The sequence below is a fragment of the Crotalus tigris genome, unplaced genomic scaffold, assembly GCF_016545835.1.
Source record: "Crotalus tigris isolate CLP2741 ecotype Arizona unplaced genomic scaffold, ASM1654583v1 scf7180000024298.760630, whole genome shotgun sequence".
Taxonomy (NCBI): domain Eukaryota; kingdom Metazoa; phylum Chordata; class Lepidosauria; order Squamata; family Viperidae; genus Crotalus; species Crotalus tigris.
In genome coordinates this window covers 671,859-699,455 of record NW_024100471.1, presented here as the reverse complement: position 1 = coordinate 699,455, position 27,597 = coordinate 671,859, and the positions used below count along the sequence as shown (strand labels likewise).

At 49.7% G+C, this 27,597-nt stretch overlaps 2 protein-coding genes across 2 annotated transcripts; one reads left to right on the top strand and one right to left on the bottom strand.

The window, feature by feature from the left end:
- Nucleotides 1-72: 72 nt before the first annotated feature.
- Nucleotides 73-1,852, bottom strand: LSM7 (LSM7 homolog, U6 small nuclear RNA and mRNA degradation associated). Its single transcript, XM_039324435.1, has 5 exons — nucleotides 1,806-1,852; nucleotides 1,440-1,689; nucleotides 1,230-1,320; nucleotides 1,046-1,117; nucleotides 73-735 (listed from the first exon to the last, which is right to left on the bottom strand). The coding sequence occupies exons 1-5, from the start codon at nucleotides 1,850-1,852 to the stop codon at nucleotides 593-595; spliced, it is 603 nt and encodes a 200-aa protein (XP_039180369.1). The 3' UTR covers nucleotides 73-592.
- SPPL2B (signal peptide peptidase like 2B) lies at nucleotides 1,579-25,357 on the top strand. The gene is given in 16 exon segments (XM_039324354.1): nucleotides 1,579-1,907; nucleotides 2,008-2,133; nucleotides 2,240-2,422; nucleotides 3,635-3,724; nucleotides 15,001-15,140; nucleotides 15,765-15,907; nucleotides 16,945-17,041; nucleotides 17,501-17,617; nucleotides 18,002-18,083; nucleotides 18,705-18,779; nucleotides 19,296-19,358; nucleotides 20,352-20,451; nucleotides 20,804-20,881; nucleotides 21,241-21,401; nucleotides 23,662-23,719; nucleotides 23,722-25,357. Coding segments are annotated over 16 exon segments (1,860 nt in total). The 5' UTR covers nucleotides 1,579-1,850; the 3' UTR covers nucleotides 24,012-25,357.
- The last annotated feature ends 2,240 nt before the right edge of the window (nucleotides 25,358-27,597 follow it).

Genomic DNA, 27,597 nt, shown 5'->3' with positions numbered 1-27,597 from the left:
ATTAAGTTTATAATTTTTTTCACAATGAGCACTACCCATGAGTTTTCACACTATCCAACATTCAACTTGTGAAAAGGTTCAGCAGGTGTTTTATTATTTGTCAACTCGAAAAGTCTCCTCCTTCAGTGAGGAATGAAAAGGAAGACGAATGCTGACAAATTACACAAATGTTGTCACCTTTTTTTATAACTAAGCGTTCACATGGCTGCTATTCACTTGTCCTGGATGCCTTCCTGAGAAAACAGCACAGAGTTATCAGCAAAGACGAAGGCTGGAGGACACAGGACCCAACTAAGGAGCAAACTGCATTGTTTATCCAGCGATTGAAGGAACAAGAATCAACAAGAGTAGTCGGGCATATTTTACCGAACCTTCCAATTTGCTTTTGTTTACAGCAGAAAGGTGGTCCAAAACAGCTGCAGACAAAAGACATCACCTCGTTGTAAGACTATGTTCTGGCCCACATACAGTGTCACACAAAATAAAGGGGGGGAAAAATCCTATACAAAAAGAGCATAAAAAAATATTTTCTCTTGCAAACGAGGCTCCTTCCCAGAGACTGCATTCTGCTCCTCCTAAAGTCCGAACCGGTTCAGCCGTCTTGCTGTTGAATGAAGGGGTTGGGGATGGCTTCCATCCCGTCCTGCGGGCAGATGAGGACCACGGAGGTCCCTCTGCAGACCACCAGTCCCAGCTGACGGGTGTCTTCGGTGAGTTTGTACTGGTCATCTGGATCTGTGGGGGGGAGGGAAATTAGGAAGGCAGGCAGCAGGGTGTGTGTGTGTGTGTGTCTCCCATCGTCTTCTCTCTGTAAATAAAAAGCCTCCAAAGGGGAGGCGGGAAGCAGGGCGGAACCCACTCCCACCCCCACTCCTGATGAAGTTACCCAGCCGGGTCCTGAAACGTCTGCGAGGAAACCGCCAAAACCCCAGAGAGCACCCGGGACACGCAACTCCCACCCCCATTTTATCCGAAGAGCCCCCCCCGAAGGGGAACGAGGAGGGGGGCCGCCTCCCCTTCGGACGGGGGGGGAAGAGAGACGCACCTCTCATGTACTCGACGGTGCCGTCCAACACCAGGTTGAGCAGCGGGTCGAAGCCTTTCAGGACGCCGCTGGCTGTCGGGAGAGAAAGGGAGAAACGCCTGGCACCCCTCCATGAGAACCCCGTCCGACCGGCGGCCACGGAGACCCCCCATCTGACCCCACAGCCCCAACAGCCCCCCCTCACCTTCCCGGCCGCCCTGGAACTTCACTCGGATGGTCTTGTCGATGTACTTGGAGAGGTCCAAGATGCTCTCCTTCTTCTTCTTCTCCTTGTCCTGCGGGGGCAGCGGGAGGCCGTCAGACACACGCACGCACGGACGCACACACATACACACGCACACAAACCCCGCGCGCCCACAGGGGAAGGAAGAGCCCCCCCCTTGCCCGCGCTCACCGCCATCTTGCTCTCGCCGGGCACTCCGCGCCCAACCCCCCCTCCTGGCGTCACTTCCGCCCGCGGGCCTGTCGAGACCGCCCTTTCGCCCCTTCTCCAATTAGGGGCGGGGAACGCGATCACGTGGCCGAGAGGTACCTCCGCGAGCGGACGAGGCTTCCGGGCTGCCGCGCGAGGCTCCTCGGGTCGCCTCCGGATCCGCTGCGGCAGCGAGGCTCGTCTTGAGCGGGGGCTTCCCCCGGTGGAGCCTCTGCGGACGGGAAGAGGCGGAGCTCCCCGCCGGCCGGGGAGGAACTTCCGGGGTTGCTAAGTAACGGGCGCTCGCTTCCTGCCTGGCGCCGGTCAGCCTCTCCCCCCTTGTCCCGCTGCCGCTGCCTCCGGTGCCCGCGGGGAGACGCGAGGGAGGCGGCCATGGCGGCTGGCGGGCCGCGCGGGAGGTGGGTGCTGGCGCTGCTGGTGGTCGCCCAGGTGAGCCTGGGGGCGGGGGGAGGGGGGAGAGGAGGGAGGCTGGGTGGGCGGGCGAGCGGGGTTCCTGGAGCTGGCCCGGCTGCTGTGCCTCCCCCGCCAGGTCTCCGGCGAGTTCGGCGTGGTGCGCGTCTTCCCAGAGAAGGGCGGCGGCGGCGGCGGGGGGAAGGACTACTGCATCCTCTTCAACTCCCAGTGGGCCCACCTGCCCCACGACCTGGGCAAGGCGGTGAGTGCCGCGCGGGGGGAGGGGCGGTAGGAGGGGGAGGGGCGCTGCCCCCCCCCGCTGGACCGGCTGACGAGACGGTTCCCCCCCCCCGGTGCCTCCCCTCCAGTCTCCGCTGGCGCTGCAGGATCAGACGGCGTCGGTCTTGTGCGCGGCCTCCGAGGTGCCCGAGGGGGGCTTCGGCAACGCGGTGCCCATGGTGATGCGGGGCAACTGCACCTTCTACGAGAAGGTGCGCCTGGCGCAGGTGAACGGCGCCCGCGGGCTGCTCATCGTCAGCAAGGAGAGGCTGGTGAGTCCGCCGGGCGAGATCCTCCCCCCCCCCCGGCAATTGGAGGGGGCGGGGACCTCCGTCCTTGGGCGCCCAGGGGGGGAGGGAAGGGTTGCCCGCGCCCCCTCTTTTCTCTTCCCTGTTACAGTCTTTGTGTAGGAAAAGACGGAATGGGATAGAAAAAGAAGGAAGCAAGAAAGCCAAAAGAAGTCAAAAGATACTGAAAAAGTGACTTTTAGTCTCGTTCGCACATCCTTATTTATACATGGAATACTGGAATCCTGCATCCAGTTTTGGTCACCACATTCAAAAAAGGTGTTGAGACTTTGGAAAAAGTGCAAAGAGCAACTAGGATAATTATAGGCCTGGAGACAAGAACATTGGCTAGTTTTAGAGAAAAGGACCAAGGGGGACATGATAGCAGCATTCCGGTATTTGAGAGGCTGCCCCAAAGAAGAGAAGGGGGGTCAACCTATCCTCCAAAGCGCCTGAAGGCAGGACAAGAAAACAACAGATGGAAACTAACCAAGGAGAGAAGCAATCTGGAATTAGGGAGAAACTTGCTAACAGTGAGGACAATTAATCAGTGGAGCTAGGTTGCCTTCAGAAGTTGTCGATGCTTCATCACTAGAGATTTTTAAAAAGTGCTCAGACAACCATTTGTCTGAAATGGTATAGAGTCTCCTGCTTGAGCAGGGGGCTGGACCTCCAAGGTCCTTTCCAGCTCTATTCTGATTGAATTAAACGTCCTTGGAACTGTTTCCCCCTTTCTAAGTTGCATCGCATAGTTCCCTTCTCCCCTATTCAACCCTGAATAATCAGTACATTCAGAAACCATCACTTCATTTCTATCCATAAAATGAAAATGTTTATCCACATAAAAGTCCATAAAAGGGTTTACAGTCTTTTATAAAAGTAGTTGTTTCCTCCTTAATCAAACATTGATTCAGCTATTTCTGCAAGTTCAGCCACCTTCACAACCCATTCGCCAAGGTTTAAGGTGATTCTGTCCTGTGGCAATAGCAAAAGATGCTCTGGCCTTGTGTTCCTAAGCACACACATCCTGTAACAATTCTAACATCTTCAAGTCTCCCTCCAATGCATGTGGGTTGAACAAAGTGGCTCTGGTACTTGTTAAATAGATGCTGCTGAGTTTAGATTTCGGGGCCACTGAAATTGAGTTGATGATTCCTAGGTGGTGTATTTAGGTGCTGTTTTCCTTTCTACTCTCAGGTGCCCCCCGCTGGTAACCGGACTCAGTATGAGGAAATTGATATCCCAGTGGCCCTGCTCAGCTATGCGGATATGCTAGACATAGGACAGGTGAGCCTCCTCTGTGTTTGTCTGGTCTTCAACATAGTCAGGCATGAGGTGCCTCTAGATCAGAGGTCCCCAACCTTTTGGGCACCAGGGATGATGATGATGATGATGATTGCCAAAATAAAGAAGATGGAAGTCATTGTGGAAATTACTCTTGAAACTTTTGGATTAAAACATTCTAGGGGATTTTATACTGCTGATCGACTCTGGAATTCTTTGTGTTTGTTTTTAAAACAAAGGACTGCCTAAATGATGTTTTGAGTTTGCTGTGAGGAAAGGGTGAAATAGTTTTGATTTTAACTGCTTCTAATTGGACTAGACCTGTGGGTACCTAAACAAAGAGGCAGAATCTTTCCTTTTTTCTTTTTTCTTTTTGTATAGTAATGTTTGACCACAAGAGGAAGCCTATTGCTACTCTTTTTAACTTTCCAATGGCGTTACCAAACCCATTGAATTTTTTGCTATAAATCTGTAACTTTAAAACTTTTAACTTTAAAATCTAAGTTTCAGCCACACATTATTAACATGGCCACCCATAAGAGGACAGAAAAAGTAGATTATTCAGAGATACAGAATTTTTAAGACCTTGTTTGGATGAACACGCAGCTAAAACAGATGAATTAATTCAGGCAATGGGAATGAAGCTTGAATCCAAACTTGATACACTTGCAAAAGAACTCTGGGAGGAAATCCAACATTTAACTGGAGACAGAAGGATAGAGTGGACGTTATAGAGCATAAAATGGAGAAGACAAATATTTTGTTTGAAGTTGACCTGGAAGAGAGGGCAATTTTGGAATCTCAGATTAAATAATTTCAATTAAGCTTCTGAGCAATTCTTGAACAGTCAGGAGAAGATACTACACTAAGGATGGTTAAAGCGTTGGCTCAGTTGGTTAATTGGGAAGAAAAATTCTCAATATGGGTGTAGACAAAGCCTATAAAGTAAACTCCAGATTTGCCACAATGAGAAAGGAACATCTTAGTTCACTTTGTAAGAACAACAACAAACGATTGTGCTTTGGATTGCCACTTTAAACTCAAACTGAGAATAGAAAACGTGGATATAATTGTTCTGAAATAAATTTCTGGTCAGAATTTTGAGAAAAAGGAAAGCTTATGCTTTGCTTACTGATATCTTGAAGAAAAGAAAAATCTCCTTCAGCTGGGATAGAGTTGAAGTGATACTTACCTATCAGGAGCGAAGGCTTAGATTGAATTCCATAGAAAAAGCCAAGAACTTTTTGATTAGACATAAACTAATTTCAGATCCAGCTGAAGAAATAGATATAGAAAAGAAACTTGAGGTAGAACAACCTCAAAAAGGTGGTACCGAAGAAAACGTGGCTGAGATATCTGTATAGAATCCTGCTACTTTGTTTAAAGATGGAGATTACGTCTGTTATATGGAATATTAATGGGGCAAACGCCCCATTTAAGCTTAAAAAACTATTTCATTATCTGAGGAAAATCAATATTGACAGAATCTGTCTTTCCAAAAACACATATCAAGGAACAAGATAAGACAATCACTTAAATATGAGCCAGCCGTGCGCTGCAGCTACCAAAAAAGCCAACACAGTGCTAGGCTGCATTAACAGAGGAATAGAATTAAGATCACGTGAAGGGTTAATACCACTATACAAGGCCTTGGTAAGGCCACACTTGGAATATGGCATCCAGTTTTGGTCACCACGATGTAAAAAAGATGTTGACACTCTAGAAAGAGTACAGAGAAGAGCAACAAAGATGATTAGGGGACTGGAGGCTAAAACATATAAGGAACGGCTGCTGGAATTGGGAATGTCTAGTTTAATGAAGAGAAAGACAAGGGGGGGGACAGGATAGCTGTGTTCCAATATCTCAGGGGCTGCCCCAAAGAAGAGCAGTCAAGCCGTTCTCCAAAGCCCCTGAAAGCAGGAGAAGAAGCAACGGGTGGAAACCAATCAAGGAGAGAAACAATCTGGAACTAAGGAGAAACTTCCTGACAGTGAGAACAATTAACCAGTGGAACCACCTGCCTCCAGAAGCAGTGAATTCTCCGACACTGGAAGTTTTTAAGAAGAGACTAGGCAGCCATTTGTTCGAAATGGTATAGGGTTTCCCGCCTGAGCAGGGGGTTGGACTAGATGACTTCCAAGGTCCCCTCCAACGGTTTATTATTATTTATTATTATTAAATGCTTAACAAATCTATGACCAGGGGAGAAATTTATATCAGCCGGTTTAAAAAAAAAGTCTGTGGAATTGTCTTATATGTAAAACCCCAACTTAAATCTAAGTTACTCTTAGCAGATGAACGTGGTAGATTTGTAGTAATGGAAATTGAACAATGGAATAAAATCAATCGTAGTTGGCCTGTACAGGCCAAATGATGACAAAAGTAAATTTTTTGAATATCTTATGGATCAGTTAATACCCTTTTTGTATGAAAATTGGTTTATGTTGGGGGACTGGAAGGGAGTGGTTTTAACATCTACCAAGGGGATTGAACCTTCCCGGGGTAAACTTCCAAAGACCTTCTTTGAGATGATGGGCAGTTTAATACTAATAGACTCATGGAGATACAAAATGGTTCAGCTAGAGAATATACTTTTTTTTTCAGAAAGACATAAATCTTTTTCAAGGATTGATATGATACGGATTTCTAAAAATCTTGCAAAAAAATTGTAAAAGTCAATATTTTACCTAAATCTTTTCCTGACCATAATCCAGTACTTTTGGTGCTTAGAGGAAAGAGTTTGAGCTATAGATAGAGATTAAATGAATCTATTCTGCAAAAGGAGATGATTGTAAAAGATTATTAAAAAAACAAGCATTTTGATAATCTAGGTAAAGGGACAACTTTAACAACTGTGGGGTGCTAATAAAGCTGTTAGGAGGGGTTATTTTATAAGGTAGAATCGCTTAGATAAGAAAAAATCTCAGGAAAAGACACAAAAGATATTGGATGAAGTTAGACAGAAAGAAATTGAACTGCAAAAGACACCTACAGATCCTAAAACTTTACATCAAATTAAATTGTTACAGCAACAATTTTCCATGTTAATAGTTCAAGAAATAGCAACAAAATTGAAGTATGTGAGACAAACAAAGGCACTTTGGGTTTGCAAATAAACCAGGAAGATGGTTGGCATATAAACCAAGGAAGGAAGGCAGGGGAAAAGAGAATGATCGAGAAAATTTGTGAAGGCAAAAATGTAATAATAGATAATGAGCTTGTTAAAAAGACCTTTCATAATTTTTACAGAGCTAGATATGTCTAAAATAGATGAATATCTTTTAAGACAATGGTTGCCTAAGCTATCACAAACTTAGAGACAATTTATGAATGATCCAGTAACTGCCTTTGATATATCAGAAGCTATTAAAAAAGTGAAATCAGGCAAAGCTCCGGGACCAGATGGCCTGACAAGCCAATATTTTGAATGCTCTGAAGAGAAACATCTTCAGTCACTAAAGGATATAATGAACAATACATTTACAGGGGGGAGAGATTCCTCAAACGCGGAAAGAAGCCAGTATTGTGTTATTACCGAAGGAGGTTCAAGATGTTACAAAGACAAAGAATTAGAGACCAATTTCATTATTAAACAAGGACAACAAACTCTTTGCTGCAATTTTAGCAGAAAGACTAAAGAAGATCTTGCAGGCATATATATTCATGAAGACCAATCTGGCTTTCTGCCAAAAAGACAAGTGATAACGTGAGGACTGTTTTGAGTATCATTGAATATTTACAATACCATAATGAGAAACAGGCAGCTCTAATATTCTTAGGTGCGAGGAAAGCCTTTGACAGATTAAATTGGGTGTTCATGTTTAAAGTGCTGGAAGAAATGGACTTTGGAGAGAAGGAGTCAAAACTGTTTATACGTCACAGCAAGCAAAGATTGTTATCAATGGTGGTTTAAATAATTCATATGAAATTCAAAAGGGTAAAAGATTTCACCAAAATCCATTTCCTGTAGTTGTTGAAACATAAATTGCCAATTTAAATTATCAAATGCTTTTTGTGCGTCAAGAAATATGAGCGCTTTATTAAAGCAATCCAAGCGATCTACAAGAAACAATCAGCAAGGATACTTATAAATTATTATACAGAGAGCTTTGATATTAAAAAAGGCACAAGACAGAGATGTCCACTCTCACCCCTGTTATTTATTTTTACTCTGGAGGTATTGACTAGAAACATCAGGCAAGACATAGAAATTAAAGGTCTTGAGATTAAAGACCAGAAATACAAATTACAGGCTTTCGCAGACGATCTGGTCTTTATCTTAGAGGAGCCTTTGGAAACAGCCCCTAAACTTTTGCAGAAAATTGAGAAATTTGGAGAAGTGGCTGGATTGAAAATAAGTAGGGAAAAAACTAAAGTGTTAACAAAAAATTTAACTGATAAACAGAAAACTCAATTCGTCAAAAAGACAAATCTTGAAATAGTTAAAAAAGTTAAATATTTAGGTATCTATCTTACGGCAAAATTACTAAAAGAAGGTAACTATGAGAGACTATTAAAACAAAAATCGACCTGGAAAAATAGGAAAATCTCCAACTATCATTGTTAGGAAGAATAGCGACTGTTAAAAATGAACATTTTGCCAAAGCTAATTTTTTTTATTTCAAACAGTTCCTGTAAAGTTGGGTAAAAATTTTTTTGACGATTTAAACACAATGATATTAAGATTTATATGGCAAAGAAAGAAAGCAAGAATTAAATGTAAACTTCTACAAGACTCAAACGATAGAGGGGGTTTTGGACTTCCGGATTGGAGACTTTATTATCGAGCAGCTATTTTGCTTTGGCTTAAAGAATGGATTACTCTGAGAAATAAGCGAATTCTCTATTTAGACAGATATGACCTTCAACTAGGCTGGCATGCCTTTTTATGGTAGGAGAAAGCTAAAATACGTAAGTACTTTCAAAATCATGCTATAAGAAATGTTTTACTCTCTGAATGGGAGAAAGTTAGACACAAAATGTATATGAAAATTCCTGAATGGCTTTCAACGATGGAAGCATTTGCTTATCCTAATTTGATTAATTATGATAAACTTGTGAGTTATAAAGACATTCTGGACAAGGACGGAAAACTCAAAGACAGGCAAGCCCTTCAACAACAAGGTATTGACTTAACATGGTGGTCCTATTTGCAAATTCAAACAAGATATGAAAAAGACATAAAAATAATGGGATTTTACAAAGAGCTGACTCCATGATAAAATACTTTTAAAACAGATGAACATTTGATTAAGAAGTTTTATAAATACTTATTAAAGTGGAAGATGGAAGAAGAACAAGTAAAAGAGACAATGATAGATAGTATGGGTGAAGAACTTTGGATATTCTATAGAATTAGAAGACTGGCAAAAACTGTGGGATAAAAATATCAAACTTACTAAAGCAGTAACATACAAAGAAAACTTATATAAAATGTTTTCTAAATGGCATATGACACCAGTTCGCTTAGCGAAAATGTTTAAAAATTTATCGGATACATGTTGGAAATGTAAACAAAAACCGGGTACTGAATTATCATGCCTGGTTGACATGTTCTATTGCAAAAAAATATTGGTCTAAGATTCATACATGGTTAGAAAAGATGATGAAAATCCAGATAGAATTTAAACTGAATTGTTCCTGTTAAGTATATTAAGACCTAACTATGGCAAAGAAAATGATTGTTTAATATTACATGTATTAACAGCTGCAAGAATAGTATTTGCCCAATTTTGGAAAAATGAAAACCTACCATCAGACCAGATTATAATTTTGAAAATCCTAGATTGTGCAGAAATGGACAGATTAACGTTAGAGATGAAGGAGAAAGAAGATTCAATTTTTTATAAAACCTGGGGAAAATTTTATTAGTGGGTTGAAACACGTTAGAATAAGAAGAGATTTTAGAGCTTTATTATATTAAGTATTAAGGTTGATGATTGGAAATAGTTGTTACGCTATCAACTATGTTAATTATTTAAAGGAATATTAGTGTTTTGCCAAATGTCAGTTGTAACTATACCGATTTATTCTTATAAATGTCTAGTATTATATAAACAATAATACTCAATATGAAGACCCAGACGACAGCTTGTTCGCTGAATTACGTATTTACTGTAGTTATCCATACCCTGTCCCCTTCATCCCGATTTTCCTGTACCCGCAACGACCCCACCTTTTCCCTACCCATATGAAATCTAATAAAATATATTTTTTTTAAAAAAAGGGTAAAAGACAAGGATGCCCCTTGTCTCCTCTTTTGTTTATTTTGGTGCTGGAAGTTTTGAATAGAGATATTAGGCATGACGAAAAAGTAATGGGTATAAGCATCAAGAAAGAAGTTTATAAATTGAGGGGCATTTGCTGATTGGTCCTATTCCTGCAAGACCCCAAAAATAATATAGAATATTTGATGAGAAAATTAAATGCGTTTGGGGCTTTAGCGGGTTTTAAACAGAAAACAACAATGTTGATTAAGCATATGTCCTCTCATGATTGTGATATGTTGATTACAAAGGTCTGGTTTTAAGGTCAAGAAAAAGATGAAATATTTGGGGGTTATGTTGACAAACACAAATACAAAACTATTTGAAAATAATTATGTGCATCTCTGGAATGATATTAAAAAGGATTTACAAAGATAGGACAAATTACATTTATCTCTACTGGGTAGAATTCCTGTAATTAAGATGAACGTTTTACCAAAGATGCTCTTTCTGTTTCAGACATTACCAATACTTGCAACTGCTATTCTGTTTAAATAATGACAATATCAGTCATTGCAAGATGCTAAGGAAAGAGCGGGATTGGGGTTACCAGATTTGAAATTGTCTTTTGATGCTTGTTGTTTGGTCTGGCTAAAAGAGTGGGTGAACCTTCAGAACAAGAGGCTACTTGATTTAGAAGGCCATGAATTAAGGTTTAGAATAGTACGGTTGTTTATGGTAAGATAAAATAAATATTGATTTCAACAATCATTTTGTTAGACATGCCATACTAAGAGTTTGGAATAAATACAAAACAAGGCTCTTTATGAAGTTGCCACTTTGGGTGTTTCCCCCCCACCCCAGAAGCTTTTTTAGAAAAGAAATGCTGGTGAAGGCAGACTGGTGGACTTATGGTAAAATAATATCTTTTAATTTTGGTGACCCCACCCTCAAGTCTAAGGAAGGGTTAGAATCAGAAGGTCATGTCTGCCATTGGTTTACATACTTACAATTAAAAGAAAGATTTAAACTCGATAAAAATAGTTAACGGGTTTGATTTTGTTAAAGATGAATTGGAAATTTTACTACGTGGTAGTGATGAACATATTATTGCTAAGTTTTATAAAATGTTATTGAAATTGAATTTGGAAAGTGAACATGTAAAAGACTGTATGATTCAGTGGGCAAGGAACTTTGGGTATAATGTGATGCTTCAACAGTGGGAGAATACGTGGACGAAAGGCTTAAAATTCACACTAAATTATAATTTCAAAGAAAAAATTTATAAGGTGATGTATCTGTCATGGTTCCGACTTTGTGCTTGAGGTGGAAAAAAATGATACTTTGGTTTTGGGTTTTACCGACTAGATGGATTTGTTGTTATAGAAATGGCTGGTTACAGAAATGTGCCGTTATGGAAACGTCAAAAGTTGGGGCTCATTGCTGATGCCTTATTATTTCACTGCAACGGAGGGAGTCTGTCAACGCTGCAAATATTGTATATTCTTGCTTTTGACAATATGCAGAATTGTCTGGTAAATATGGGGTTAATAAAGAGCAGAAGGGGCGTTGGGGGATAATGTGAGATATGAAGGCTAATTTAGGGAGGGAGCATGCTGATAATTTAACTGCTCAGAGGAAGAGAACTTAGATCCTAGCATCCCTCCATTGTGCCTGTGAGGACATTTTGTAACAATAAAAAACTTTTAGGAAGATAAATGCCTGGAAGTTCTTTGGAATGTTTCATTAGCCGGAACCACAACAGAGTCTTTCTTTTCCCTCCCTCTTCCGCCCTCCCCCCTTTTCCCCTTTCCCCTTACCTTGGTCTCCTACTACTTGTTTTTGCATTTCTGTATTTTATATTGTAAGCTAATAAAATAAATACTAATAAGAGATCTGGGGTCTTGATCGCTATTGGGGAAGTTTTTAAGAAGAGACTGGACAGCCATTTGTCTGAAATGGTATAGGGCCGTGGTGGCGAACCTATGGCACGCGTGCCACAGGTGGCACACAGAGCCCTCTCTGTGGGCATGCGTGCCGTCGCCCCAGTCCTAGGCCTTCAGCTGGGTTTTATAAAACCTTTTCACTTTAGGCCTCTGCCACCGTGTGCAAAAAAAAAAAAATCAATTTCAACTTCTCACAGGAAAAAAAAAGATCTTGCAAAGTTGGAATTGATTGATTGAACTTTTTAGTCCCACCCAGTCTGCCATTACCACCTCGGCCACGCCCACCCAACTGGCCACACCCACCCGGCACCCGATGATACATAAGTGGGTTTTGGGTTGCAGTTTGGGCACTTGGTCTCTAAAAGGTTCGCCATCACTGGTATAGGGTTTCCTGCCTGAGCAGGGTGACCTCCAAGGTCCCTTCCAACTTTTACTATGATGATGATGATGATGATGATGATGATGATGATGATGATGATGATGATGATGATAATATTCATTAAACATGAACCTCAGTGAACTGAACATTCAGATTGGCTGGCGCTGATGGTTGACATGGGTTGCTACCAGCATCCTAGGTGTCAACCAGGTACCTCCTTAAAATGTAAGATGTTCTGAGTAGCACAGTTTTTTTGTAACATTGCTGGAGTTATTGCAGAAAGCTGCAGTTTCTTGATGTATTTTGCAAAGTTTTTGGACATAGTTCCCAGTGCCCTGATGACAATGGGTACCACTGTTACACGTTTCATCCATAATCACGCAGCTTCGATGGCCAGGTCGTGATATTTCGTAATTTTTTCCAGTCTTTTTCTTCGACTCTGGCATCTCCTGATACAGCGATATCTATCAGCTGTATACTTCGGTTCTCTACAACTGCGATATCTGGCATGTTGTGTTCCAAATGGCGATCTGTCATTGTTATTACTATTATTTTATTATTATTATGTTATTTTGGTCTTTTTGTTTCCTTTTTTGGCTTGTTGAGTGTCTCCTTTGCACAATATATAGATCTAGATTATGTAGATCTGTGGATGGCCTGTCAGTCAGAGTGCCGGTCTTCTGGAAATTCCCTGGCGTTTTTGGACTTGGCTTGGCCTAGGATGGTCACAGTTTCCCAGCTGAAGTTACGGTTAAGCCTGTCCACGTGTTGTGACATTAGGGAGCTTTCATCCTGTCTTCCGAGGGCTCATTGGTGTTCCTGGATGACCTCTGCCGGCCGTCTGCCTGTTTGCCCCACACAGTGGCTGTTGCACTCACTGCGTTTTATATTGTAGAGACTCCTGTTTCTTTTTTCTTCTTTTGGGGCTGCGGGGTCTTTTTGCTTTACTTTGGATTGGGGGGGGGCGCTTTAGTTGGCTTGTGCGCTTGTGCTGAGTCCCTGTGGTTGTAAAATAGTCTGTTGGTGGCTTCTGAGATCTTCTTGGTGTAAGTCCGTTTTAGGGCTTATGTTGATTGGGTTGAGTTAGCTGACACTTTTTGATGACGTTATGTGGATATCCACTTTGTAGTAAGATAAAGATAAACTAAGAGAGAGTTAGATTTCTATTTAAAGATTTAAATAGAATAAGGCAACCAATCAAAACTGGGTTTTTAGAGAAATTTTAAAAGGCAACAAAAGAGTCAAATATCTTTGTGGGAAAGTGGATTGTTTGAACTGTTGTGTTAGGATTGGCCACTTAGCAAAGATAAGAGAGCAGAAGGAGACACGGGGTAGTCCTCATCCTACAGCCATTTATTTAACAATCATTTGAAATTATAAGAGTGCTGTCACACTTACGACCATCACAACATTCTGGGGGAGTCACGTGATCAAAATGTGGGCACTTGGTTAACCAACATGTATTTGCAACAAGTTACAGCAGCCTGGGGTCGTGGACCGCCATTTATGACCTTCCGGGGGGGGGGGGCTTGTGAGAGGGAAGGGGTCACTTGACCCTGTGATTTGCTTGACTGTGGCAAAGAGGCCATAAAATAGGGACTCTCTCAGGCCTCCCCTAACCACAGAGGTTTCCGTCCGGTGGTCGGAAGTGGCCACAGGCCACTGCCTGGCTACAGGCCAGAGGAGGCAATTTCCAAGAAGGAAATGACAACGTATTGTGAGGGATGGAGGTAAACAAAAATGGCAGCCCCCGCCCCCCCCCCACCCCCGTGTGGATGGGAATGAGAGCCACCGAAAGAGAGGCTCAGCCGCTGAATTCAGGGAGCAGAAGAGAGCAGACCTGGAACAAGAAACATTATTTGAAAAATGTTAGGTGAAAGGGCAAAAAGGAGGAAAAAAAGGTCACCGTCAAGAGGATGGATGCTCAACATTTGGGCAAGACAAAGCCACGGGGTGTACCTGACACACACACACACACACACACACACACACACAAGTCCCCCCTCCCCTCCCCCCAGGGGGCTCTAGAGGGTCTTGCGCAACAGGAGGCCCTGCACTAGGCAGGAAAAACCAGCTGACAGCTGCCTTAGCTATACAAAGGTCTCTGAAGAAAGACTCTAACCCTAACCCTAAACCTGCCGGCCCCTGTCAGTCAAGGATCATCCGCTGGTGGGGGTCCTCTGCCAGGCCCTTGGGCCTTTGGGATCTCTACCTCCCCCCCCCTCTCCTCCCTGCCCAGGGTGAGATCTGCCCCCACTCGCTTGGCCTTCCCTAAGAGCCTGAAGACCTGCCTTTGCCACTTGTCCTGGGGCCCCAGTGGAGTGGCTGATGCACCAGTGGTAGATCCCACCTCCCCTCATAGGCTGCTGTCGTGTGTGTGTGTGTGTGTGTGTGTGTGTGTGTGTGTGTGTGTGTGTGTGTGTGTGTGTAGAGGGGCGGGTTCTCCCTGGCCTGGACCAAGCTTGGACCAAGTGGAATTTTGAGACCCTGATTGGAGCTACAGAGGAATTGCCTTAGAGGACCGAAGCCAGAGAGTAGCAGCCTCTGTCCTAAAGCTGCGGGGGGGGGCATCGCTGGGGGTTGTCGAGGCAGGCTGGACGGCCATCTGTCTGGAACGGTCAGAAGAAAGGGGTGGGATGGGAAGCCCCCCAAGCTCTCTAGGATTAATTCCCAGAGGAAAACACGATTGGCTCTGCATTGCTCTCGTTTACTCTTTTGTTTTCTTCCCCCCTCCCCCCTCCCCTGCAGAGCTTTGGTCGCTCAGCCAAGGTGGCCATGTACGCACCTGGCGAGCCCGTTCTGGATTACAACATGGTGATCATCTTTGTCATGGCGGTGGGCACGGTGGCCATCGGTGGATACTGGGCTGGGAGCAGAGATGTGAAGAAGTAAGTAAGGAGGAGTGGAGGGTGGGGGTGGGCTTGATCTTCTGCCTCTGTTGGGATATCCGCACAAGGCAGCTGCTCTGCCCACGGTCTGGTCCCTCTCCTCACAGGCTGCTTCTAATGGCCTCAGGAAGTCCCCCCTTCCTGTCCCTCAGCCGGGGGAGTCTTGCCTCCGAGTGGGGAGGGTTGGTTGAGCCACAGTTCACCAGCTCATCTTCCAGAAAGGAATCTGTAAATGACTTAGTAATTTCATTTATTTATTTGCATTTATATAACTGCCAAAAATGTCCACTTGTGGCACCCCCACGTCTGCTTAGAAGACGAGGCAGTGGAGGAGAGGCAGCCCTGTGGAGCCCCCCACCCAGGCCGGCTGTGTGGATCAGAGGGAATCGCTGCCCGCCCAGCCACTGCCTGGGCTTGACCAAGCGCAGCAGCAAAGCTGTCCCACTGCAGCCACCGAGGAAGGGGCCGGGACTGTCCCGAAGGCCCCCTGACTCCTAAGACAGGGCAGCAGCTGAAGGGTGGGGGAGGAGGAGGGCAGCCAGAGAGCTCCCAGCCTTCCCAGGCACAGGAGGAAGAGGGAGGGAGGGGAGGGGCAGCCTCCGCTGAGGACCCTCTCTCTTTCAGGCGCTACATGAAGCACAAGCGGGATGACGGGGCTGAGAAGCAGGAGGACGAGACGGTGGACGTCACTCCCGTCATGATTGGAGTCTTTGTGGTCATGTGTTGCTCCATGCTGGTCCTCCTCTATTACTTCTATGACCAGCTAGGTACTGACTGGGCGGCGGTCTCTACGGTCTTTGCCCCCTGGCGTCTCTGGGGTCTACTTCAGCCCCGTTTCTGGTGGGGGGAAGGCTGGGATACTTCGACCAGAACACCCACCTCTTCAGGTTCCCCAGGGGCTGAAAGAAGGGGAGGCAGTCCTGGGCCAGGCTTTGTTTGCTGCTGGGATCCCGGTTCAGACCTACGGGGGCTTCCCGGGGCGGAGTCCCACCCTGGCCCTCCGGGTTCTGCCCTGCCCTGCCAGGCCAGAGCCCCTCTCAGAAGAACTCTCAGAATGCTCCTGGTGAAGGAGTAGGGTTCCTGGGAGCCTAAGGATCTGCAGTGGGGGGGTTCCATCCATTCCCCCCCCCCCGTGCCCTGACAAGGGTCACCCCTTGGAATCTGCAGGGGCTTTCCTGCTCCTCCGGCTGAGCTCTGATCCCCTCCTAAAAATAAGCCAATATCATTCTGGCCAAAATGTCTGTTTCCCTTCCTCCCTGGCCTGTCAGGAGTGATGGATGATGGATTCCTATTCCGTTCTCTTCTATTCCCATTCCCACTCCGTCTTCCTTCCCCCTGCCTGGCAGGTGAGCCCCGTTTCCTTGGCTGACGAGGCTTTCTTTAGAGAAAGGGGGGGGCTATGGCTTCCACCAGTTACCCAGTAGGGCAGCTCTGGCCAACCCTTCAGCCTACGGCAGAACCAAGGCCCACAACGGAGGCTCTTCTGCCTTCTGCTTGCGGGATGTTGCTTTGCTTTCATAGCGAAGGGAGGGAGATATTTTGCCTGGCCATTTGAACGAATTCCCGAGTGAATTCCTGGTGTCTTTGCCAGCCACAGGATGCCAGCTCCTGGGGTGGGCGGGGAGGTGTAGGCCTGGGTGTTGGGGGGGAATCAGGACTCCCATCCTGCTAGCAACGTTAAGCATCCCTCGGGAACCAAGGGAATTTTTCTTCTGATACCTGGCTGGGGGGGGGGGGGCTCCTGGGCCCCCTCCTCCTCCACCTTCCCTCCCCCAAGGCTTTCCCCTCCTCCTCTTCCCTTCAGTGTACGCCATCATAGGGATTTTCTGCCTGGCTGCTTCCATCGGCCTCTACAGTTGCCTTTCTCCGTTTGTCCGAAGGTTCCCCCTCGGGAAATGCCGGTAGGTGGATGGCTGCCGGCCCCGGTGACCTTGCCTGGGGAAGGGGCTCTTGGGTGGCAGAGACCCTCTCCAGGCTCTGGCCTCTCTGCTGCCAGGTTGGCCTGGGCGGCTCCGCTACGGGCCACGTTCAGGCAAGGACGGCGTGGCTCGTGGCTACTGGAAACAGCGCCCGCCTCTTTCTCAGTGGCTCGGGGCGTTTTTCTCACCCACGTTCAGAGCGAGATGAGGTCCGAAGGAAGGTGGGGTGTGTGTTTCAGCTTCCCCGGATGGATTCAAGGCGCACAAGATTAGGACCGAAGGAAGGTGGGGGGGGGTCGCAGGAACCTACCCACCCCCTTCAGAAGGGAGGTGCTTGGAGAGGGTTGCATGCACTGACACGCTCCTGCCGCACAGCTTGCTTCCTCCCCTCGCTCTGCCCGCCAGCGCTGCCAGGCCACTCTGCCTCTCTCTGCCTTTCAGCATTCCCAGCAACAACTGGCCTTATTTCCACAAACGGCCCCAGGTCCGGATGCTCCTCCTTGCCGCCTTCTGCATTGCTGTCAGCCTGGTCTGGGGTCTCTTCCGAAATGAGGACCAGTAAGTCCTGCTCCCAGCTTCCTGAAACATGGATGGGTGGGGGGGGGAGAGGGACTGGGATGGCCCCAGGTGGTGGTGTTGGTCTCTGCAGGCCCTCTGGGCTCCGGGGCCTCCCCGGCCTCCCTCCCTCCCTGGGGCACAACTCCCGCGGTCGGCCCCCTTGGCACAGCAGCAGAGGCCACGCAGGAGGCAAACCTCGAGTGATTCCGGTACCGCCGGGGATTTGCAGTCCACACAGAGACACCGATTGGGTCAAAGCCGTTTTGCCTAGGAATCTTGCAGGGGGGGGGGTGTCACCATCCCTGTGTGAGCCAGGGTGTGTGTGGCGCAAGGCCTCCGCACGGCAGGAAGGATCAGCCGTGTGTGTGGTGGCTCTTCCCCCAGGTGGGCCTGGGTCCTCCAAGATGCTCTGGGGATTGCCTTCTGCCTCTACATGCTGAAAACCATCCGCTTGCCGACCTTCAAGGTGAGACAGCCATGACAGAAACACCCCCCCCCACACACACACATGAGAGAGACACACTGCCCCGCCATGGCGTCAGAGCTCCCGCTGAAGCCTGCTGAGAACCGCCTGTGGTGGGGGCCCCTCTTTTTCCCCCTTCCCTCCCAGCAGCCATACGGGGCCCCCAGAGCCCAGGACAGAGCCGGGAGCTTTGGCCTTCCGGACTGGAGCAAGGCGGGCAGCGGATGTGCGGGGGGGGGCTGCTCTCCGGGCTGTTGGGGAGCTTCCAGGCACTCCCGTCCTCTGGAGGGGGAGCTCGGAAACGGTTGGCCGTGGGAGATGAAGCTCAGGCAGGCAGGCCAGCTGGCACGGAGGGAGACCTCACGGCTTGTGGGGCCTCTCTCAGCTGCTCTGGGGCAAGAGAGCGGTGCTTGCAAGTCGGATGCTCCAGCTGCTGGTTTAGAGAGAAATATAGGAAGCCTGTCTAGCTGATCTAGCCTCCTCCTCCTCTCCCTCCCCCCCCCCTGCAAAGCTCCCCAGGGGGCCTGGAGTAGGATCTCCCCCTCCCCTCAGAAGAGGCGGGGCCTGGCCAGTCTGCAGGGGGCGCTGTGTCTGTTTTGACTCTGACTTTTTCTTCTTCGCCAGGGCTGCACTTTGCTTCTTCTGGTCCTCTTCGTGTATGACGTCTTTTTCGTCTTCATAACTCCGTATCTAACCAGGGTCCGTGCACTGCTGCCCCCCCCCCAGGGCTCCCCTCGAGGATCTGCCCTGCCTTGGGGGAGGAGAAGAGTGGGGATTAAAAGGGTCCCCCCTGCCCCATTGCCTTGGAAGGTCTCCTGATCTGGGGAGGAGGAGGAAGGAAGCGTGGCAGGTGCCCTCTGGCTGTTTGGACTACTTGTCCCATCGCCCCCTGCCGTGTCCATCCCTGCAAGCCAGAGCTAACCAGAGTTGGGAATCTAAGACACCTGAAGGGCAGCTGGTGGAGAGGACTTCCCAGCGAGGCTGCCAGAGGACCTGGCCGGGGCAGAGGGTCCCTGTTCTACTTCGTCCCCCAGCTCAGCTCCTCTGCTCTGTTGTCTAGAAGTTGGGGAGGTGGGGAGCTTGGTCCCCAGGGAGAAGGGGGGCAAAGGCTCTTTTCAGTGGGGCTGGGGCGCTCTCTTGGCCATCGGGAGGCCTTGGGGCACGCTGAGTCCATCGGCACCCTGACCTCCTCCTCCTCCTTCCTGGCCCCTTCAGACAGGGGAGAGCATCATGGTGGAAGTGGCTGCTGGACCAACGAACTCCTCCACTCGCGAAAAGGTGAGTAGATGCTGCCCCAGGGCAAGTTGGGGAGGGGAGGGAATCGTTGCTTCAACACAGGAAGGGGGAAGGGGCCTGGAGGGGCTCCCCAGGAATGCCCCAGTCTCAACAAGAGGAAAGAGAGTTGGATGAGGGCACCACATCTGGATCTGTTTGCCAACCCAAACGGCCCTTGGGAAGGGCTGTTGAGCTGCCAAGGGCATCGCTGCAGAGTTGATCCACAGCCTCGCTCTGCCAGGTGGCTTTCAGGCATCAGATGCCCTCGGCTCCCGTTAGGGGGTGTCAGGGGCCCCTGTGCCATGCTTGCCTCCCCTTCCCTTGGCTGCTACGGTTGTGGAGAGGCCTCAGGCGTGCCAGGCCAAGCTCTGAAGGCGAGGTGGCCCTGCAGGGTCCGCTTGCATTTAGGCACCGAGGGGCGATGGGGAGCAACTGCTGGCCGTCAGAGGTACTGGGGGGGGAGGGGTGTGCCCTGAGAGATGCCAGGGGGTAGGACACAAAGGGGGGCCAGATGAAAACTCACCTAAGGTGCACCTGACCCGGTGCTCCCCCTTGGTGGGCTGCAGGCCGGCCCTTCCGGGGAGAGAACCACCTCCCAGGCATCACCCCGCCAGTCGTGGTTCTTCCGTCTTCCCCTCAGAGCCGGGAAGCAGGGCCGTCGGGGCAGAGAGAGGGGCGTATGAGCTGACAGGCAGGATCCCCTGGTAGCCGAGTGCAAGGCGGCCGGAGCCCCTTTCAGCCCCGGGAGACGAGACAGATGGCCTTTGGGAAAGGCCCAGGCAGAGAGGCCCGCAGGACCCGGGGTGTCACAGCCGCTGGGAAGAAATACCTTCGGCCTCCCTGTGAAGTTGGTCCCTGTTCCGGGCTGCCGGTGGGGCTGGCCCTGCGGCCCCTTTTGCCAGGCAGAGGGGGGGAGGGGGGAGGGAGGGGGAAGTCCTGCAGCCCAGGCTGGGGCAGGGGGGGGGGAGAGCTGTGATGCCTTTTTCATTTCCAAAGCTGCCGATGGTGCTCAAGGTCCCCCGGCTCAACTTCTCCCCTCTGGCCCTCTGCGACAGGCCCTTCTCTCTCCTGGGATTTGGGGACATCTTGGTACCAGGTAGGAGCTCCTGGTCCCCTTCTCTCCCTCCCCCCCAGGTTCGACCTGATGTGCAGGGCAGCGCAAGCACCTGCCTTCCCCCTCCCTCCCTGCTGGGCCAGGTGGCCCTGGATGAGGCTGCCCCGTGCGGCGGGCAGGTCCCCCCCGGCTGCCCCCTTCTTGGGCTCGGTACCTTTGCTGGCCCTGTTGAGCTGTCTCTCCTGGGCCTAGAGCAGGGTCTGAAGGGGTGAGGGGTGGGAGTGCGCCCCTGTGATTCTAGCTGCTTTGGGAAGCCCACTGTGCGCTTAGCCTTGACTCGCTTTGGGACAGGAAGCCAATTCCTCTCCCTCCCTCTCTCTCTCTCCCCCCGCAGGTCTGCTTGTGGCCTATTGCCACAGGTTTGATATTCAAGTCCAGTCATCCAGAGTGTATTTCGTAGCTTGCACCATAGGTACGCTTGCTGCCACTGCTGCCTCCCCCTCTGTGTGAAGGCCGAGGGGCTGACCCTCTAGGCCCAGCCGGGAGGCCCAGAAAGCCTTCCCAGTCTCCTCCCCCGGCCGGCCCTACACCGAAGGGAGCCTGGGGGCAGCCTTGGGGCAGCATCTGCCAGGGCCGGAGCGCGGCCTCTGCCCTCCTGGGGCTTCCCAGAGGCTGGCAGAGAAGGTGGGTGGGGGCTCCCCTCTGCTTTTCCTTCGGCAGGGGGGTCTGGGCTCCCTGTCCCCCATTCCTGGCTTTATGGCTGGTGCCTGGCCAGGCAAGAGGGGTCCCTGCCACTTCCTCCTCCTCCTCCTCCTCCTCGTCTCCCTGCAGGTTACGGCGTTGGCCTCCTGGCGACCTTTGCGGCCCTGGCCTGGATGCGGAAGGGCCAGCCGGCCCTCCTCTACCTGGTGCCCTGCACGCTCCTCACCAGCCTCCTCGTGGCCCTGTGGCGCCGGGAGCTGGCCACGTTCTGGACGGGCAGCGGCTTTGCGGTGAATACCAGTTTGATATGAATCTAGCGAGCCCCTAACTAGAATTAAAGTTGAGTAGAACTCTTGTATCGCTGCTCCCCTCCAGAGAAGGGAGTTTTTGCCTCTTCTTTCTCCCTTCCTGTTCAGCTTTTCTGGGCCTCTCCAAAGCCAGACCTTTGGCTTAGAAGAGGCAGGTGGCGGGCCTCTCGATCCAAAAAGCCATTTTCTGCAAAAGGGGGGGGGGTTCCGCAGGGAGCAAGTGGCCCTGTTTCAAAACCGTTCTTTCGGGGGCCCTTCCCACTTTTAGAAATAACGGAGGACCCCAAAATAGAGATATTCGCTGAAACGACTGCTTCTCACGATTGATGAGATTTTAATACCGCTTATTTTTCAACATAGGCTGGCAAATAGTTTTTATTTTGTGAGACCCTCCAAAAGACCCTCCCAGGTCCCCCTCTGAGAACCCGGCCCTAGAGGATGGGGTGCGAAACGAGGAGGTTGAAGAGATCTCCACTGGATCTCAGGAAAGCTTTCCCAAGAGTTGCTGGGTGGTGGAGCCGGTTTCTAGGGTGGGGGGCAGGGGGGGCTTCCCTGGATGGAGGCTTAAACAGCGGCTGGAGGGGACAAGGGGGATCTCCAGGCCCCCTCGCCCTCTTGACCCTGCAGGGCGAGGCCTCTCCCCTCCCTCCCTCCCTGGCATCATACTTCAGCTGGCATTGTCAGAAGCCCCAGCCACTCGCTGGGGAACATGGGAAAAAGTGGCTGACTCTGCTGATGGAGGGGCGGGGGGGGGGGGCGCTTATGCATGGTCGGGTGGCCTCTATCGATCTGGCCCATTGTGGAGGTGAGCGGGGGGGGGAGGCCAGAATAGCGGTGCTTTGCATCCCGTGAGGCTCTCCCATCCGGGTGGGGGGGGGGCTTGGTGCATCACAGCCACCCCCGACTTGGGAAGTTTCCCTGGGGATCCACTGTGGTCCTGTTGTGAGGTGTGTGTGTGTGTGTGTGTGTGCGCGCACGCGCGCACGTGCAGTGGAGTTTTATGGTTTATTGGTTCCATCATCAGCGAGATATTTGGGATTTTTACCCACCTATTAACTGTTGCTGACTAAACTTGTATGTTGCACAACTTGGGGTGGCTCACAACAATCAAACAATAAAATCAATAAGCAAAAATAGAAGGGTGATGAAGTGAGGGCGCTCTCCCTCTCCCCTCCGCAGGGGGCCTGGGTGAAGAGCTGTAACTAGATTTGCTATTTCCTAGTGGCTGAATAGGCAGGCAGCCTGGACTCCTCCCCCTCCTCCTCCTCTTCCTCCTGGCTCCCCAGCCTTGTTCTGTCTCAGGTGCTGCTGTTGTGGCTGCCCTTTCCCTCCCTCTCTCTCTCTCCCTCCACCCCCCCCTCTCTCTCTCTCTCTCACACACACACACACACACACACACACACACACACACACACACACGAGTGGGTACTGCAGTGGGCTCGCGGTGATGGTGGTGGGTTTTAGAAGAGCAAAGCTTGGTCAGTTTCTCCCTTTTGGAGATGAGCAAATTCATTGGGCCAAACTGCTTCTTAAATTGAGAGGTGGGCTTGGCTGGCAGGTGAGAGCCCCTCCTGTTCCCCAGACTGCGGGAGAAGGTGAGATTCTTTGAGACTCTTGTGGATCCTGAAAAGTCCCGTGTTTCCTGGCAAGATCACCGCTGGTTGCAGGGGAGCTGAGAGCAGCAGAGCTGAACTGGCCGAAGCTGGCGTATTTAGCAGCCTGGAAAGTTACTGTTGGGGGGAGGAGGATGGCACATGCCCTGGTGAAAAGCAGCCCAGACCCCCCCCCACACACACCCCTTCCAGGTGGGAGGCTTGGCCCTCACCCTGTAGCTGGCACTCAGAGCTGAGCACCCCTCTGACCCCCTTCACTTTTCGCTGCCGGGGAATGGCACGAGAAACCTAAAAACCGACCCGGCGGGTGTCCCTGACGGACCGGGACGGGTGCCGCCCACTCCGGGGCTTCTCCTGGCAGCAAAGCTGGGCAGCCTCGGAGAGCAGCCTTGCTGAACCAGAGCAGGGGAGGAAGGGGGAGGGGGAAAGCAGCGGAGGAGGCGCTTTCAAGCAGAGGGGCCTGGTTGGGCTGGGGGATCTCAGCCGTCCCTCCTCCTCCTCGCTCCCCAGGGGCTTGAATTCAGGGAGGGCCTCTCGAGAGCCTCTGGCCCACCCTGTCCAGGGGCCGTTGGGGGCCAGGTCTCTCTGTCTCTGCCCTACGATCCTGACCTCTGCTTTTCTATACGCAGAAAGAGCTACCTCATCCTCCCTTAGTCGTCTCCCCCGTCAGCTGCTCTGCTCCCCCAAAGGGGGGGATCCTCCAGCATCCCACCCAGAGGCCGATGGAGAAGCAGCCGCCTCTGCTGTCCCCCCCAGGGAGCCCACCAGCACCCCTTTGGGCCCTGAGGGGGAGGAGGAGCCACGCGCCCCTTTCCTGGAGGTGGAGAAAGAGGCAAAGGAAGAGGAGACGGACACTGCTGAGCCCCAGCCCAACCAGCCGCCGACCCAGCTGCCACAGGGAGAGGCGCCCGGTGACCCTCTGAAGGACAATGCTCAGGGACATCCGAGCCCCCCAGCCGAACATGGTCCGTCCGGCTAGACTCCTTCTCTCCCCCCACCTTCTTCCTCCTCCCCTCCCCCCAGTGCAGCTGAGGACTGATTCGGGTCACCTTTGCATTCGTGGATTCTTGGGCCATTAGGAGACTCCCAGGGTGGATTTCGGAGGGGCAGCCATCTGCGCTTCATACCAAATCCCCTTCCATTTTGAATATGGTGCTTTTACGAAGGTTCGAGTAAAGTTTCAGCAACTATTTAAAAGACAAATCAGCAAGCAGATGCCTTTCCTTTCCCTGTTTTAGTCTGCTGGTTAGTATTAATACCTTTTTAAAAAAGAACTGTAGGCAGTATTTGCACTTGTGTGGCCGTGATAATTGCTTTAGCCTGACTAGGGCTGCGTGGGAAGAAGCTCTTCTCCGCGATAGTTTCCTCTTTTTAAAACTCATCTCTCCGTGGAAGGGGCCCCCTTGCGCTCGTCCTTCCTCCCCAGGGGCCGCCCCCCACCTGCTGTCCTCAAGGAACGAGCCGGTCTCAAAAAGGAACTTGTCTCTGCAGGCTTTTAGTTCTTTAGTTTTTTCTTTTCTGGGGGCTCCTGTGCTGGAAGGAGGGGGAGGAGGTGGGGTGCCCTGCCCAGCTCTCTGGGCTGTCCATTCAGGCCAGGCCAGGCCAACCCTGGATTTTACTTTGCTGGGTTCCTGGGAGGTGGGGGGGTGGAGGCAGCGGGCAAGGGTTAGTGGGGCTGAATGGGGAGCACCAGCAGTCACTTCTGGCCCAGCTGGGACCCAAGGAGGAGGCCCCTGAGGGGCGGATCGAGTCCTCAGCCGCTTGGGAAAGGCAGTAGCTGCAGCTCCCCCCCCCCGACGCCTGGGGGGCGTGCCCACTCCCCGTGAAGCAGCAGAGGGGAGGGGGGGACCTGAAGTCTTCCAGGGACAATAGTCTTAACACGGGGAGCGTCCAAGTCCCCCTTCAGCTGCTCCTCCTAGGCATCCTGGGCCAGAGGGTTTCTGTGTCGTCCTTGTGTTTCAGTGTAGTGTGTTTGCATTTTTTTTTTTGTTCTCTGGACTGTACAATGTAGCTTTACAACCCTGCGTATTAAAGGCTTACCGCCTTCTGCTGAGTCGCTGGCCGGTCCCTGCACGGTTGGCCCTCAGTCAGGGAAGGGACATGACAACCTTGTTTCAGAGGGGCTCGTCCCGATTCCTTTGGGGCAACGTGGGGGGGGGTGTCAGTGGGCCTGGCTCTCATGCAGAACGATGGGCACTTGTTTAGACACTACAGGATTTTGCCTTAATTTAAGCCATTTTATAAATAATGTACATGGAACTTTTATTTTACTCTGAAGCAGGTTAAACAATAAACTTGATGAAACTTGAGTTGCTCACGCCCAAACATTGCGTCTCAATTCTTTTGGCTCGGCTTTTATGGAACAGGGGTCTGTCAGCGGAGGTGTTATGGTTCCGGCTAATGAAACACTTCAAAGAACTTCCAGGCATTGATTTTCCTAAAAGTCATTTATTATGTTACAAAATGTCGGCGCGGCATAACAAAGGTATGCTAAGATCTAAAATCCCCACTCACCGAGCAGTTATTTTGCTAGTATTTCCACTCCCTATTTTGCTGTCATGATTTACGTCCACCAATCAGTGTAAAGGGCAAAGGTTCCCTTCCTTTCTGTTTTTGTGGGCTTTCCCCCCCCTCTCTCCTCCGCTCTGCATTAACTCTAAAAAATACCAGACAGTTTTGCATATTTTGTCAAAGCAAGAATATACAGTATTTGCAGCATTGACATCCGGGGCCCCTTACAAGAAGGACAGATCCTGTAATGTAAACAAAAGCATATGTTAATGACTTTTTCGGTTTGTTGGGATGTTTCATATCAAACCTTTTGACTAATCTGTCAGCTTTCACTTCACTGGATTTCACCCAGGTGGCTTCAGACAACGGATATCCCTTCCATTGTACTAGGTACTGCAATTTCCCTTTAAAGCAGTGGTTCTCAACTTGGGGTCGGGACTCCATTTGGGGTCGAATGACCTTTTCACAGGGGTCGCCAAACAATGCAGTCTGCCATTTTTTCCCCCTTTTCCTTAGCTGTGCTACTCCCTTTTATTCTATTGGCTTTTGAAAGCCAATAGAAGAGACTCTCTTGAACAGAGTCTAATTCTATTGGCTTTCAAAAGCTAATAGGAATTGTCCAGGCTGTCTCTGCCCTGATGAGCCCGTCAAAAGTCCCATTCTGCAAACGGTGCTGCACCAGTTGAGTAGTCCTCGACTTACGACCAATTGAGTACTTGACTTACGACCGGTTGGGGGTCGCGGCATTAAAAAGGTTGAACCACTGCTTTAAAGATTCTAGAGTCAAGAATACATTTCACTTTATAGTGGGTCTGTCCCGCAATTACGAGGGGCCCAGGTGCCTTCTTCGGAGGAGGTCTTAAAGTGGAGCCCCGATAAGGTTTCAACAAGCTACAATGGAAAACTGGATGAATTTTCCCTAAAAGTTTAGGGAGTTTTAGTTCTATTGTGACTGGGTTGATGATCCTTACTATGGGGAAAGGCCCCAAGAATTTTGGTCCCAATTTCTTGCTGGGCAATTTGAGGCGTAAATACTTAGTTGACAAATAAACCTTTTCCCCAACTTGAAATGTTCTTTGGAGAACCCTCTTCCTATCAGCCTGCTTTTTATAGGTTTCAAAAGTCTTTTTTAAAGCAGTTTTTGTGTTTCTCCAAACTTCTTCCCACCTCCTCACCCACTGGTCAAGTGTCTGGGAAGCGGAGGGCAACTGAGGATATTCAGGTATTGGATTGAACTCTTTTCCTGTGGCCACTCTGAAAGGCGTGTAGCCGATGCTGCTGTGCATAGAATCATTGTACGCCATCTCCGCAGAAGGGAGGAGATCAGTTCATTTGTTGGTAAGAAACGTAGCATCTAAGATATTGCTCCACCATTTTGTTAGCGGCTTCTGCGGCCCCGTTGGTGGCCGGATGAAAAGCAGATGATAAACCTTGAGATGATCCAATTAATGTAAGGAAACGTCTCCAAAACTTCACTGTGAACTGCACCCCCCTGTCTGAAATTATTCGCTTAGGGGTGCCATGCAGCTGGTAGATAATGTTTCAGTAACAATTTGGTCAGTCGTTGGGCAGATGGGAGTCCTTTGCAGGTGATGAAATGAGCCTGCTTCGAGAACAGGTCTATTACGGTGCAGATGACAGTATTTCCACTATCAGGTAGGTCTACTATAAAGTCCATAGCTATTTCTTCCCATGGTTGAGAAGGGTCTGCCACAGGTTGCAGTAACCCAGGGGTTTTCCCTGGGATTCTTTTCATTGTGGCACATACAGTACAACTTTTTACATAGTTTTCCACATCCCTTTTCAGCCCCGGCCACCAAAATTGCCAGCGGGTGAGGTGTAGGGTTTTCAAATATCCAAAGTGTCCAGCCTGTTTTACATCATGGCTGTGTTTGAGAGCATTAAGACAGAGGGCTTCTGGCAAATATAATTTCCCCCCTTTGTAAGACAAGCCATCCCGGCATGTTAGATTATCTTTGAACCATTGGTGAGGAGCTCTCGTTTTATTTTCTTTACCCCAGGGTCATCGGGATTGGGGACCCTGCGAGGTGTAA